The sequence below is a fragment of the Zootoca vivipara genome, chromosome 8 (genome assembly GCF_965207765.1).
Source record: "Zootoca vivipara chromosome 8, rZooViv2.hap1.1, whole genome shotgun sequence".
NCBI lineage: Eukaryota > Metazoa > Chordata > Lepidosauria > Squamata > Lacertidae > Zootoca > Zootoca vivipara.
Genome location: NC_142591.1, coordinates 12,003,784 through 12,018,825, shown reverse-complemented (window position 1 = coordinate 12,018,825; position 15,042 = coordinate 12,003,784). Strand labels below are relative to the sequence as shown.

The 15,042-nt window shown below is 43.2% G+C and overlaps 1 protein-coding gene across 1 annotated transcript in view; it reads left to right on the top strand.

Annotated features, from left to right (window-relative positions):
* Window positions 1-7,066, top strand: part of DNAH5 (dynein axonemal heavy chain 5) — a 144,882-nt gene extending 137,816 nt beyond the window's left edge. The window contains exon 80 of the mRNA XM_088675088.1: window positions 6,842-7,066. Coding sequence (XP_088531214.1) covers window positions 6,842-6,947 — 106 coding nt within the window. The 3' untranslated portion in view covers window positions 6,948-7,066. The remainder of the gene's footprint in view (window positions 1-6,841) is intronic.
* Window positions 7,067-15,042: the final 7,976 nt, after the last annotated feature.

Genomic DNA, 15,042 nt, shown 5'->3' with positions numbered 1-15,042 from the left:
AACACATTTGAAGAAGAATGCGAACAGATTTTTGTTTATTCCAGCAGTATGGGATGTTGCAGATTGCACTGGCAAATCTGCTTTGATGGTACCGGACAAGAGCAAGTCCTTTTTAGAAAGTTTCTATTGCCTGTTTGTTATTTAGGCAGGCAGATAAGGAATCAACAGCTCCTGTTCTAGATAACCAGGCAGATGTTCTTGATCTGCATCAGGCCTGGAGAGCTTGTGACTCACCAGCCGAACACAAATTGTGTCCTCCCTAAATGAGGGCACGTGTTGCGGTGAGACCTGGAGGCTGACCTCCTGGTTGTGGGTGGGTTTATTGGATAGCCACAACACCCGATTGGTAGGTCCCTCATTGTTGGGTGTAATCTGGCCAATGGGTGCAGTGTAAAACGATTGAGAGACCTATATATAAACCTATGCACGTGTCCCAGAGCTTACTCTTTCAGCTTGTGCATCGGGGCACCCGCCCACCTCTCCCTATTTTTGGAGCATTTTTCGTTTGACCTTGCTATGCTGTCATGTGTCGCCTGTCGTTGGGACAGGGGCACAGCAGGAATTTCCCCCACTTGGCTGATTGGTTGTGGCCATTTGGGTTTCACCTGCCACATAGCATTTCATCACAACTTGTAAGGTTGCGGATAGGCACTGGTTCATGTGATAGGGATGGGGGAACGGTCTCGCCATCCCTATGTGAAGGGTATTCCGTTAAAGAAATCCAGGGACTCAACTTGGTTTGGTAAACCCCTGAGAGGGGTTGTGCCCGTGCCTGAGTCCAGGGGAGCAAACAGAGTCTGTTCCGGGGCTTCCTATCTACCTCAGGTGTTCACCCTTGGCTGACCTATGATGGAGCTCTGGGTCAGCGCTACCTGCAAGGGTTTAGGGAGCTAGTCGAACCAGAGCCTATGCAACCACTCACTTTTCTGTAATCAATAAAGTTGTGGCCTAAATTCTGCCAAAAAATAAAAAATAAAATTTGAGTCAAATGTGTCTTTATTTAAGGGGGAGGTCTCTGGGTCTGAACACGAAACTAACCAACTATGCAGTGTGGCCCACTAAGGTATTGGGGGAAAAAGCCTATTTGTGCCTGAGACTGCAAGAAATTGGAGTTATTAAGCACCTAACAGACCAAAGCGCATGTCTGGTGTGTTGACCGGGACTTGGTGGGTCACCTGCTATGCAAACCTCACATGCCTGTAGCTCTTGGCTGCTTTCAAAAAAAAAAATGCCCCCCTGCTTTCTCCCGCTCAGCTCCAAACAGAGAGTTTGGAATAGAAAAATCAAAGTGAAGGCTGTGCTTGAGCCTGCCCACATGTGGTCTTTGAGCACATTTCTTGCCTTTACTGCATTTTTTTGAACAGCACAAGGAAATCATGGAGCCACATTCTGCAATATGCTATTTTCAAAAGCAACATATAGCTCTGATCTTTACCTTCCCTTCACCTGTGAATCACCACAAATGTATGTCTAAAGTTCAGGTAGGAAATTCATATGCCATTGAATTCTGACTGCAAATGACCTGTTTTACTCAATAATTGGGGGGGGGGGACGACAACCCAAGAAATGTGAGTTTATCTTGCCTTGAATGTCATGCATTGAGTGAGAATGTAATTGTTAAATAATAGTGAAAATGAGTCCACTTTTCTTTTCAGCAAATTTGCTTTACTGCTCTTCTTTTCCCTTTTCCCTTTCTGTCACCTCTTGATCTCTATTCTCACCATCCTTTGCCCCATCTCAACATTAAACTTGATTTTTACTCATCTTGTTTTGCCATCCTTTCCTCATTCCATGGTTCATTGTATTCTGTAGTTATCCCCCCTCCCCTTCAGGAGTTTGAAAAGAACCAAGAACAATATGTTAAAAAGCCAGGGTTTTGCTAACTTCTTAACCAATTAAACTCTTGGTAAACTCTTGGTGATACGGAACTGATCAGTTGAGTCTATTTATATGCCATCTTTTCATAGCGAGAGATGCCCCAAACCAGCTTCCAACAAGCATTCCAAATGTCAAAATACAGAGCATGGGGGTGGGAGAAGTCAGTTAACAAAACATATCAATAAATTCAAAAAGGACAGAAATCAACACAGAATATATTCGATACTACAGAAGATATAAGCTAGACTTAAATACAAAGCAAAATTAAAAATTAAAAATGTTGACCATAAAATTCTAGGTGCTAGTAATACTGCGTCCCAGGGAATGTCTCTGAACATGATGATGATGATGATCACAGACAACATGGGACTAATAATGTTCTAACAAAATATTTCTAGCATGTATTATTTCACAATTCTTAAACAGAAAATATGTAACGGAGTCACAAATAATAGAAGTCAATCAACATTGCATGAGCAAAATTAGAAAATGTAGCCAATCAGTATCATAGAGGCAAACAAGCCTTTCAACAGTCACAATCCTGTAACCGTAATGGTAATGGATGCTCCAAACGTAGAACAGTTTTTCCGGATGACGAACTGTTTTGATAGTAACTCTTAATAATAATAATAATAATAATAATAATAATAATAATAATAATAATATTTTATACCCGCCCTTCCCGGTTTAAAAATCGGGCTCAGGGCGGCTAACAGCAAATATAAAATATTGATTAAAATATGACTTAAAAACAGCATAAAACACAACATAAAATGCAGCATCAGTATCAATAAAATTCAAAAATTCAGGGGTCATTTTGGAAAGAAAAAAACCCCAGTCAGTAAATATCAAATGATCACCAGGGCTAACTGGCCAAGTTGGTACTACTAGGGCCAGCAAGGGGACTAGAGAAGAATTTAAATGTGGGCTCCGAGAAAGGGTTTCTTCATAGAAGAGGAAAGGGGGAAAGGGGAATGGAGGATCAGGCTAATTCAAATTGAAGGCCAGGTGGAATAGCTCTGTCTTACAGACCCTGCGGAAGGAGATCAAGTCCTGCAGGGCCCTAGTCTTGTGGGACAGAGCCATAGCTGTCAACTTCCGGATTGAAAAATAAGGGATCAGCAGCAGCGCAGCACCGGAAGTCGCTCAGACATGGGCAGAGCGGCACCGGAAATCAGTTCTGTGCATGTCCAGACATGCGCAGAAGTGACTTCCGGTGCCGGGCTGCCCGTGTCCGCATGTCTGGGGCACCAGAAATTGCTTCAGCACATGCCCGGGCATGCACAGAGGCAATTTCCAGCAGCACTCGGACGGCAGGAGCTGCTTTCTTATAAATCCGGGGCATTTACGGGATATTTTGCAATTCGGGATAACAGCGGGAATTGGATTTAAATACGGGGGTTTCCCATGAAAAACGGGAGACTTGACAACTATGGACAGAGCATTCTACCAGGTCGGAGCCATCACTGAAAAAGCCCTGGCCCTGCTGGAGGATAGTCTGGCTTCCTTAGGGCCTGGGACCTTTAAGCTATTATTATTCATGGACCTTAGGGTCCTCTGTGGGACATACCAGGAGAGACAGATAAATCAGCAGATAAATGGTCCTAAGGGGGTACATCAAGTAGCAAAGGATCAGCACTCACTTAGAAGTTCAGCTTACTACACTTCTAAGTGAGTGCTGACCCTTTGCTACTCGATGTACCTCTTAGGACCATTTATCTGCTGATGAATTTTTTGTCTCTTTGATACTGATTGACGACATTTTCTAGTTTTGTTCATGCAACATTGATTGAGTTCCATTATTTGTGACTCCATTACATACTGGTATTTTCTGTTTAAGAATTGTGAAATAATACATGTTACAAATATATTTTTAGAACACTATCTGCCTGTGATTACTCAGAGTTGTCTGTTTTGCAACACAGGGGATATCCTTTGGTGTATATCCCAGGGAACCTCAGCAGCCTAGCTTAATTAAGAGGGGAGCAGACATCTCACCAGGCTATATGACATACACTTGGAAAAGTCTTCCTTCCTTTCATTTTATTCCTGGGTAGTTTACAACTTGCACAACAGATCAAGATCATGGGTGACCATTATGATATAAAACTTCAGATAAAAAATTCCTCGCAAAGTTATGGTAATACAGGAGGATATCTATGCGCTCATTAGCAACTATCCATGTTATATCCACACCTTCCAAAAGCCTGGGCAAAGAGGGATGACATAAAGAACAGCACACCACAGGGCATATGGAGGTGATTAATTTTTTTAATTGGCCTGGCTAAGTTCAACCACCCTATGCAATTGTTTAAGTACTTTGCTAAGTTTAACTCACTTCCTTCAGGATCAAACAGCCTCCAGTATTGCCATGATTTTGAAAGCTCCAAGGAGAAATATCCAATTTTAATGCAGTAATATAAGATAGCATTATGGATGGTTGTGTATAGTGCCAAGGGTTTATATGAATAATTTCTGCAGGTCTGTAATGGTCTGTAATATTAATTACGATAGGATATAACAAATTCTTGATACCGTACCTTAATTCAAATGCTTTTTCCAGAAACTCAAAATCACCTGGAGAGATTAATACAATGGTACCTCGCAAGACAAATTTAATTTGTTCCGTGAGTCAATTCGTTTTGTGAAAAATTCGTCTTGCAAATCACGGTTTCCCATAGGAATGCATTGAAATTTCTTTTTTTTGAGGTTCCGGTTTCCGCTGGCAGGAATGGCGGACCTGTTTTCCATCCCTCTGACCTTCGTAAGGAATTTGGCGGTTGCTAGGGGAGTAAATGGCAACCCCCTACCCTCTCCGGGGGTTACGGAGAGGGGCCGCTGGCCCGCGATGCCCCCAGACCCACTCCGACTGTTTATGGAGTGGGGGGAGCTTGGGCTGAAAAGCACTTACGAGGGCCAGGACTCCCGGACGCTAATCTGCATGGCGGGGATTTCCATGGTTAAAGAAGATAATTAGGCTTAAATCTATGGACATACTTCAGAAGGAGGGGAAGAAGCGCTGTTTACTGCTGAGAAATTTATGCTGCTGAGGGAGAGGAGTCAAAGGCTGTATTTCATCTGGAAGAAGGATTGATGGGGACGGAGCGATAAGGGAAGTGAGTTTTTTTTAATTTTTCTTCATATGAGTTACTTCGTACCTTCCCAGACGCGATGTCCTGGCTTGTTTGGAGTGAAAGAGAAGCAAAAGACTGTGTGAGTTGAACTTTATAAACTGTTGTTACTGAGCATATTTTTTAAAGATGTGGAGTTGCCGATGAGAAAAGCCCCCCCCCCCCCTAGTCGGACGGAAGGAGTGCCTAGACGCGTTCGGAGGATTTATGAGCTGTGACGCACTTTGAATTGGAGCAGCAACCTGAAGCTAAGTTCAGCTATAGGGCAAGGAGATCCATTAATTTACCAAGAGTTTATGGTTTGATGTTTGGGTCTTCTGCCTGGAAAAGCTGTAAATTTTATAAAGATCGTTAATCTACATGGCTATGAGAGAAAACGAAAGTGATTTGAGCTTTTTAAGATGGCGCTGCTTCGACGCAACAGGGAGCTCCAGACTAAGAAGATTTATGGGGAGGCTGGACTGATTAACCCACACAGGAGAAAGAACATCTGTGAAACCTTGTTTGATATTTATCTCAGCAGCTGGGAAACAATCGGTTGAAAGTGGAAAACATCTATGTGACTGTAAGGGGAAGATCTGGATTATTATGAACTTGGAGAGACGATTTGAACTTTAGAAAAAAGACGGCAGTGGACGGTTGCGAGGAATCCCCAATTTCTTGAAGCATGGGAACCCAAAAAAAAATTCTCTAGATGATTTGGCATAACATTCGGTTTGATTGATATATATATGTGTATAATTTGAAATAATGAATGTGATATAATTGGTTTTAATTGGAAAATTAATAAAAATATATATTTTTTTAAAAAAAAAGAAATTTCTTTTTTTGCCCATAGGAACGCATTAATTAAATTTCATTGCATTCCTATGGGAAACCGCGATTCGCAAGATGAGTTTTTCGCAAAACGAATTCGTCTTGCGAGTCACCATCAGACCGCAAGACGCATTCGTCCTGTGAAAAATTTGTCTTGCAGGGCATTCGTCTTGCGAGGTACCACTGTACCGCCTTATCCTATCTGCTGTATCAATACAAGGTGGCTTTTGAGGTGCTAAATGTCTATAAACAATATGTTGCGGTAATCCCACCTCAGAAACCTTGCAGTGTTTCACTTTCCCCCAATTCACTTTCACTGGGATTGCAAAGACTCCAGTGCCATTGTAATGAAACTCTTAAAAGACAAACAAAACCCGCCCCCATTGGATAGGCAGGAGGAAAGTCCATTATTTTAGTAGAATACATGGAGTATGAAATGGTACACGTTAGGGCAGAAAGTTTTGCATATTGCTTAAACCCATTTTGGGGCCAGATGTTACAAAAGTATGGAGGGTTAAAATGCTGGAAATAGCAGCTTTTGAATTAAAACAGGTTTTTGTGTGTGTGCGCGCGAAAGTATTCAGAGTGAAATGAAAAACATTTTCATGGCAAAAGATGTTAGCTGGATGTTGTTGAATGCTGACCATACAAGAAGCAGCAGATTTGAACAGGAGCTGTAGGAACTACATCACAAATATTCTGCCTTTGTTGTGGGTAGTTTACCACTCCCCACACTCCAAGAAATGAAGTATCTCTCTCTCTCTCTCTCTCTCTCTCTCTCTCTCTCTCTCTCTCTCTCTCTCTCTCTCTCTAACGCTAAAAAGGAAAACTTCATCCACTGCTAGTTTCTGCAGGATTGTAAGCTTAAAATAATTCTATAATGCAAAAATATAAAATGTAAATATTGAGGGGAATCAGTGTCTAGTCCCCCAAGACCTCCTGCCAACAATGTAAAGCTTCTGTTGACATTTGTGTTTGTGTGTGGATTAAATAACTATTCCTATGTCCAAAAACAGGGAGATGAGTGTAATGAGTGTCCTTCACTACCTCGACAGCCGGCAAAGGAAGGGGCAGAGGAGGGAGAGGGACGAGAGGCTTCTCAGCATTTCTTCCAGCTTTTAACTCTTTGCCGTGTTGGTCCTTGGGATTCCGTGGCATTAGCCGCAGAATCATGGTAAGCAGTGAATGATGTTAGGAAGGGATTGCGTCCCCGATGATACATTTCTATTGCTGTTTAGAATAGATAGTGTGAAGCCCTTCCATGTCTCTATGCTGTGCGACATGGCACTGAGTTCTTTTCTTTGGAATTGCCATCTTGTGTTCATTCGCTTTTTTGGACAGTCCATAAGAAGTTGTTACCAAAATGATTCCACTCCAATTTTTTCTGTGTTGTCCTCTCACATTTTTTTTCCAGACCTCGATGACAGTGCTTTAAAATAAAATAAAATAAAATAAAATAAAATGCAATTGAAGTGCTGATCTGCCCAATGTGAATAGGCTAGGTCAGGCACCCCCAAACTGTGGCCCTCCAGATGTTTTGGCTTACAACTCCCATGATCCCTAGCTAACAGGACCAGTGGTCAGGGATGATGGGAATTGTAGTACAAAACATCTGGAGGGTCGAAGTTTGGGGATGCCTAGGCTAGGTGCTACTGGTGGGTTTTTTTTAGGATAGTTGTGTCTTCAGTTGAAAGTTCATTTCTTTCAAGTTCAGCCTGTTCTTCTATTTCCTCTTTAGTATATCTGGAAGATGAGGGGTGGATTGCTCCCCATGGCAATTGGTGGGTAGATAAAATTACTCCTTCCCCTTAAAAGCAGTGAATAATAATAATTTTATTTGCACACCCACGCCCATCTGACTGGGTTGCCCCAGCCACTCTGGTGCTTATTTTGCTATAAGAAGGGGAAATTAATGGATGGAAACGATCTCTCATTTGTCTCATCCCTGTGTGAGCAGAATCTGACAAAGAATCGATTCATATCCTTGCCTACCCTATCCTGGATGATGCTTTTGGCCATGATTGTAGAGAGTAACAATGGGATGCAACAGAACCCCAGGGACATTTCTGTCCTATGTCAGTGTTCTCTTGAATGACAGCAGGTTTCTACCACTGCCACCACCTTGATTTTTTTAAATAAAATAATAATTGAAGAGAAATGTGGAAATGAACAGTATTAAGTGCAGCTCTGGTAGATTCTGAGTTATGGGACAGGCCTTGTTTTGAAGGCAGGTCCACCTAATGTGGTGGGTTAGACAGCAGCTTAAAGCACCAGTGTTGGAACATGGATTAGGATTGAACCTTCAGATCTTGGAGCCCCATCCTGCCTTGTTCTTGGTTTGTCCTCTGCCATTAACTTCCACGCAGCTACCTTCCCTGCTCAGCCTTGGGTGATTCATGGAACTGTGGTAGGCAATGGGCAGTGTGGGTCAGAGTATGGGACCTTTGTATTTCATGGGCCTTCAGCTGCCCAAAGATCTTGACTCAGAGCCTCAATTTGTGCAGCTGTTGTGTCTTCTCCCCTCTCTAATATTGTGGAGCCATCTCATAACAGACTCCTCCCTTTTGTTGGTTACCTCCCCGATACAAGTTGTCACAATGAGCTCAGAGAGTTGCCGTGGAAGTTTCCTTTCTCGTTGGCCCAGGCGGCAAATCTCCCGACTTGTTAGCATAATAACAGAAGTATTTCAAGTAGAAATAATGCACAAATGATTAGGTAATGAGGAGATGGTGATGGCGGAAATCACTGCTTAGAAATTGTTAAATGGCAATACATTCCCCCCAAACCCAGATCAGACAGGCCAAGAAGAATTTAATTTTCTGCCCACTTAAATGTACATAGAAATGTCTTCTTTTCGGAGTGCTATTTCATTGGCCATCTAATTGACTAGTAAATAGAAACTTTAGCTTTCCTTTTTCCTACGCAGCTTGCAATTTCTTCTCTGATTTCTGCCTAAGTGTGCTTTGTGAGGCTTCGTTGATGTGATTCTGAACCCCGTAGCGTGTGGCATGCATACGGTAGCCAGCTATGATGTGTTACAAATGCTCGGGAGAAGAAAAAACATCAGCTTCAAGGCCTGTTAACTAATTCATGCATTGTTTCATTTTGTTTTAAAATCTCTCTCTGTAGGCATTGCTAAAATGACTGTAAATTCCTTTCCAGATTGTGAACAATATATGCATTACATTATTGCAATAGCGCAGCTCTCTGCTAGGGCACACATGCAAGAGAACTTCTAGTGTGCCAGAAGAAATAAAAGACTCCTGTGATCCCAAAGTGCCCAGAAGAGACTGCCGCCCACATCTCTGCATGATTTACTGGGATTGCCTCTTTCCGATCAGCCTCAACTCAGGGTGATTGGATCATATAATCCCTCCCCAGGGAGGGGACATAACCGACATAGTCGAATTACCTGCTTTCAGAAGAGGCATGCCTAGAACAGTGACTTGTGCAGTTCTAAGGGCGCTTCCAGACAACCCGTTTCTTGTGCATTCATCCTCATTGGTTTTGCAGGGAGATTAGATGACACTGGCTATTCACAGAATCGCAGACCTGAAGGGACACGAGGATCATCTGGTCCGAACCCCTGCCATGCAGGAATCTTTGGCCCAATGCGGGGCTCAAACCCACAATCCAGAGAGTAGGAGCCTCGTGCTCTACCGACTGAGCAACGAGCATTCATTCTGATTTGCTTGCGGGGAGGTTAGGCAACATTGCATCAGCAACATTGCATCATTTTCCCTCCCACAAAAACTTGGCTCTTTGGGGGGGAGCGGGTTTGCTGCGCAAGACCTCCTAATCCATTATAATGGTGCAAGCTGAATTTGCAGGCGTGTGATTGAATACCACCCCAAAACAGTGACGGTCTGGAAGCACCCTGAGTTCTCACGGAATAGCTCTCACTGTTTTTCTACATTCCCACTAATATGTACTCAACCACCTGAGTTGGAAGCGAAGTATAAGAACTTAAGGGGATCAGGCCACAGCAGGGACTGGATCAAGCCAAAGGCCCATCTAGTCCAGCAATCTGTTTTCACAATGGCCAACTGGATGCCTATGGGAAGCCCAATAGGAGGACCTAAGTGCAACAGTACTCTGTTTACTTATGGTTCCCAGTGACTTGTATTTAGTGGCATTCAGCCTCCAACGATGGAGGGAGAACATAGCCATTATGGTTCGTATCTTGGAGAGAAGACAACTAGGTTAAAGGGGTGATGCCTTTCACATCTCCAGAAATATGTCCCCACCCCCCCACCCCCCCGGTTACATAGGTATAAAACACTCAGAATTTAGGACTGTATATGCCATAGAGCACTGCAGGGGGCGGCTGGGGCCAGAGAAGTGAATTATGACTTTTATTCTCTCTGAAGTTCCAAAACTCGCTCCTGTCCCTAGTCAGCACAATTGTGCTCTAATTCCAGGTTTGGTTGGAGCTATGAACAGGAGCAGGCCTCCTAGAGACTGCAAAGTTTTGTTGTACATTACACTATACGTTTAATGCACATTCAAAGCACATTCTTTCCCTCGGAGAATTCTGGGCGCTGTAGTTTACCCGCTCAGAGATTTACAATTCCCAGCAGCCCTGAACAAACTAAAGTGCCCATAATTCGAATGTGCTTTATAGTGTGCACGCAGCCTTATTCTCTCTAAGAGTGGATGCTTTTGGATACAAGAGTGAAGTTGTTTCTCCTGTTTTCAGCCAGGAAAAAGGTGTGCCTCGGCTATTTAAACGTTTCAGCAACATTGCTTATTAAAAAGAGTTGCATTGGTAGGCATTTGTATTTTTTTTTTTAATATGGAGTTATGGGGCGAATGTGATGCTTGCCTTACAGGATCAAATCAACTGCACTTCCTCTGAAAATGGAAGTTGATAGACTTCTCCTCTTTGCATTTTCCTAATCCTTTAAAAAAGTCAAGCTAATGACCATTATCACATCTTACGGCATTGAATTTCAAAGGTGAACCACAATCACACAGAAGTGTGTGTTTGTGTTAAACATCCAGAAGGATGGGTTGGGTTCCCAAAATGGAAATGGTAGGCCTTTGGTTTTAGAATGAGGGTTGTGTCTGTCAATTGTGGTGCGCTAGGATATTATTTTCCCTCAAATGGTGATCACCTTGAGAAGACTGCGTGAATTTTACCTCTGGTGGATGGATGTGGCACCTTCTAATGGGGATCACCAGAATAATAATAATAATAATAATAATAATAATAATAATAATAATAATAATTTTATTTATACCCCGCCCTTCCCAGTCAAGACCGGGCTCAGGGCGGCTAACAACAAGAATATCAAAGCAAGCTTAAAAGAAACAATTCAATTAAAATGCAGATTAAATACAATGTTAAAATTCAATTTTAAAATTAGGAACCTACAAGTGCAACCTCATTGAAATATCTGTAGGATAAAGCCTTAGGGGAGGGTAACACCAGGGTCAGATTGAGTCAGTCCAAAGGCCAAGCGGAACAGCTCTGTCTTGCAGGCCCTACGAAAAGATGACAACTCCCGCTGGGCCCTAGTCTCCTGAGAGAGAGCGTTCCACCAGGTTGGGGCTAGTACTGAGAAGGCCCTGGTCCAGGTCGAGGCCAGTCTAACCACCTTGTGACTCGGGATCTCCAGTATGTTATTATTTGTGGACCTTAATGTTCTCTGCGGGGCATACCGGGAGAGGCGGTCCCGTAGGTATGAGGGTCCTAAGCCGCATAAGAATCCATTCCGAACCCACCTAAGCTTGAATTCTTGAGAGAGATTGCTTTTCAAATTGGGCAAACAATATTGGTTTTCTTTGAATGATCATATATTGGGTAAGATATTTGACTTATAAGTGAGCATTTTGCCCATGTGTGAAGGCCTCTTTGTATGAGACTAGAAAGTCCCCAATTTCCCCATGCTTAGGAACTTTGGAACAAAACAAGATCTCAAACGACTGTTTCCTACTCCTTGTTAGTTAGAGACTTCTTGTTTAATTGCCATTCATGTCAAGGGAGGAGAAAGGCCTTATGCGTGTGGCTAAAATACTTGCTTATATCTTGGCTTTTAATGAGCAGCGATTGTCCAAAGCAGGCCACTGTGTTCTATTGTAGGGGAACAAAACTTTTGTATTGTTATTGGGGTTGAATATAAAGGTGTGGGGCCAAAGAACTGGTAGACATTGAAGCTGTGGGGAGCTGCTGATTCAAAAGTTCGATGTTTGCTATGTGTACTCATCGCTGACTGCAAGCTGTCGAATTGTTCCATGAAAACGGTGGATTGTGTGTTGCCATGCTTGGAAGGCAATAATTTGGATGGAAGGGTTGGGCTGTGGATATTTGAGCAAATGCTGAAATATAAAGTTGCTTCCACCCTGCATTGTTTTTAGTTTTAAAAATGAAGCATTCCCTGAGGTTCTTTCATCACTGGATCTCATTTGTGTGTCAGTTCCAATGCACACTACCAGTTCCCACAATTTTCCTCAGCATGATTCTCAATAAGCATAATAAGAACGTGTAGTATATTGCCACTTAGAGCAAACATTTGAAGCAGAGGCTCATACCTTTGACTTGTCAGCCAAGCCATTATTTTTGCTGTGAACTCTCACAGCTTCCTAATATTACCAAATGAGCCCTATATATCCTTGTCTGGCAGGAGATGTCAAGAAGGGTGAATATGATTTTTTTGAGATGTTATCATTATTTTAAGGCAAAAAGCTTCCAAGAGAAGGTGATAGCAGAGCAACAGTGAGAACCTATTCTCTTCGGGGTGGAGGGAAAAGTCAAACACGAGACTGAAGCCTGACTGACGGGACTTCTGGGGCAATAGAAATTGTGATGCTTTTGTTTGTGCATGTATCTACATTATTACCATGTCGAGCACTGCCACGTTGAAAAGAAAATATGCCGGGTGCGGGGAGATGCAATGCTGCTTTCAGCAAATATTTATTTCGGGATTAATGGGTTAATAGTCTTAAAAAGAGGAATCAGTGGCAGGGCTGGATTGTAGTTTTGACAATTATAACCGAAAGGCTTTCATCAGTAATGCCTGCCATAAACTACCTGCATGGCAAAGGTCCTGTAAACATCCCTCTTGAGAAAGTGGTTCTCCTATCCATGCCAAATAAAGACATGTCGTAATAAGATTGGTCTCTGCCTCGCTTTTCATTTGCAGCTGCTGTCTATTCTATGATACAATGACTACTTGTGTGCGTTCATATGTCTGTGTCTGCAATCTTCCTGAGGGTCTGCTGCCTCTCCTGTGGTGACCATGAGGGAATTTGGTTCTGCCACAGCTTCGTGTTTCGGAAGCCTCGCAAAATTTTCTTTCTACAGTGGTACCTCGGTTTATGAACACAATTGGTTCCGGAAGTCTGTTCATAAACTGAAGCGTTCATAAACTGAAGCGAACTTTCCCATTGAAAGTAATGGAAAGTGGATTAATCCGTTCCAGATGGTCCGCGGGGTACTTAAACTGAAGCGTTCATAAACTGAAGCGAACTTTCCCATTGAAAGTAATGGAATGTGGATTAATCCGTTCCAGATGGGTCCGCGGAGTACTTAAACTGAAGCGTTCATAAACTGAAGCATGGGTGTAATTGGTTCCGGAAGTCTGTTCATAAACTGAAGCGTTCATAAACTGAAGCGAACTTTCCCATTTAAAGTAATGGAAAATGAATTAATCCGTTCCAGATGGGTCCACAGCGTTCATAAACCGAAAATTCATAAACCGAGGTGTTCATAAACAGAGGTTCCACTGTAATGGAAAGTGAATTAATCCGTTCCAGATGGGTCCGCTGCGTTCATAAACCGAAAATTCGTAAACCAAGGTGTTCATAAACCGAGGTTCTACTGTATTTATATCCTGACTTTCAGGACAAGTGTCCTCATAAGGTGGAGTTTAAAGCCCTTCACAGTACAATAAAGTCGACCAGGGCCAACCCAGTATATTTTGTTCCCCAAGGCAAAGGAAAAGATGGCTCCATCTCCCATTCAAAGTACAAAAGTTGATCAGGGTAGCATTTGAATCTTAGTTCAACAGTGGGAATGAAACAGTGTCTTGCACCACACCTAAGGGCAGCAGGTTAATTTGGAGCGGGGCCGGGCGGGTGGTACACACAGCTCATTCTTCTTGTTGCTCTTTTTTTTGCACCTGTTGCCTGGTCTGGCTGCCATACTCTGCCTAATAGTAAACCGTTAAAATCGTTAGTAGGATTGGAAGATCACTTGGAGTTTAATGGTGAATTTGGGACAGAATGGAGAGGTAAAAGACTTGGATTGTCATAAAAGATGCAGGAGGAAATGATTCAAAATAAGAAACCACAAAGGCGAGGAGGGAAGTCCGGGGAAGTCTTTGGAATCTTGTTTCTATGCTGTATGTTGGATATGTGACTGTAAACTTCGAATCTGAAAAACCAAATAAATAAATTAAAAAGAAAGAATTAAAAAGAAACCCTTCTGTTTTCTGCAGTGCGGTTGGGAATACACAAAGGAGACACGGAGTGTCCCTTTCCCTTTCCTGGGTGCACAGGGTTTTAAGAACCCCACTTCAACATTAACAATTGATTTGGGGGCAGAATCAGGGGCAGGTGTTTCCTGGGTCAGGGTGGTGATGGAGAGAGCTAACAACCCTAAAGGTAAAGGTAAAGGGACCCCTGACTATTAGGTCCAGTCATGACCGACTCTGGGGTTGCGGCGCTCATCTTGCATTATTGGCAGAGGGAGCTGGCGTACAGCTTCCAGGTCATGTGGGCAGCATTACAAAGCCACTTCTGGCGAACCAGAGCTGCACCCGGAAACGCTGTTTACCTTCCCACTGTAAAAAAAGTAAAGGGGCCCCTGACCATCAGGTCCAGTCGTGTCCTACTCTGGGGTTGCAGCACTCATCTCGCTCTATAGGCCGAGGGAGCCGGAGTTTGTCCGCAGACAGCTTCCGGTTCATGTGGCCAGCATGACAAAGCTGCTTCTGGCGAACCAGAGCAGCGCACGGAAACGCCGTTTACCTTCCCGCCAGAGTGGTACCTATTTATCTACTTGCACTTTGATGTGCTTTCGAACTGCTAGGTTGGCAGGAGCTGGGACCGAGCAACGGGAGCTCACCCCATTGCAGGGATTCGAACCGCCGACCTTCTGATCAGCAAGCCCTAGACTCTGTGGTTTAACCCACAGCGCCACCTGGGTCCCCCACAGCGCCACCTTCCCGCTGTAGTGGTACCTATTTATCTACTTGCACTTTGAGGTGCTTTC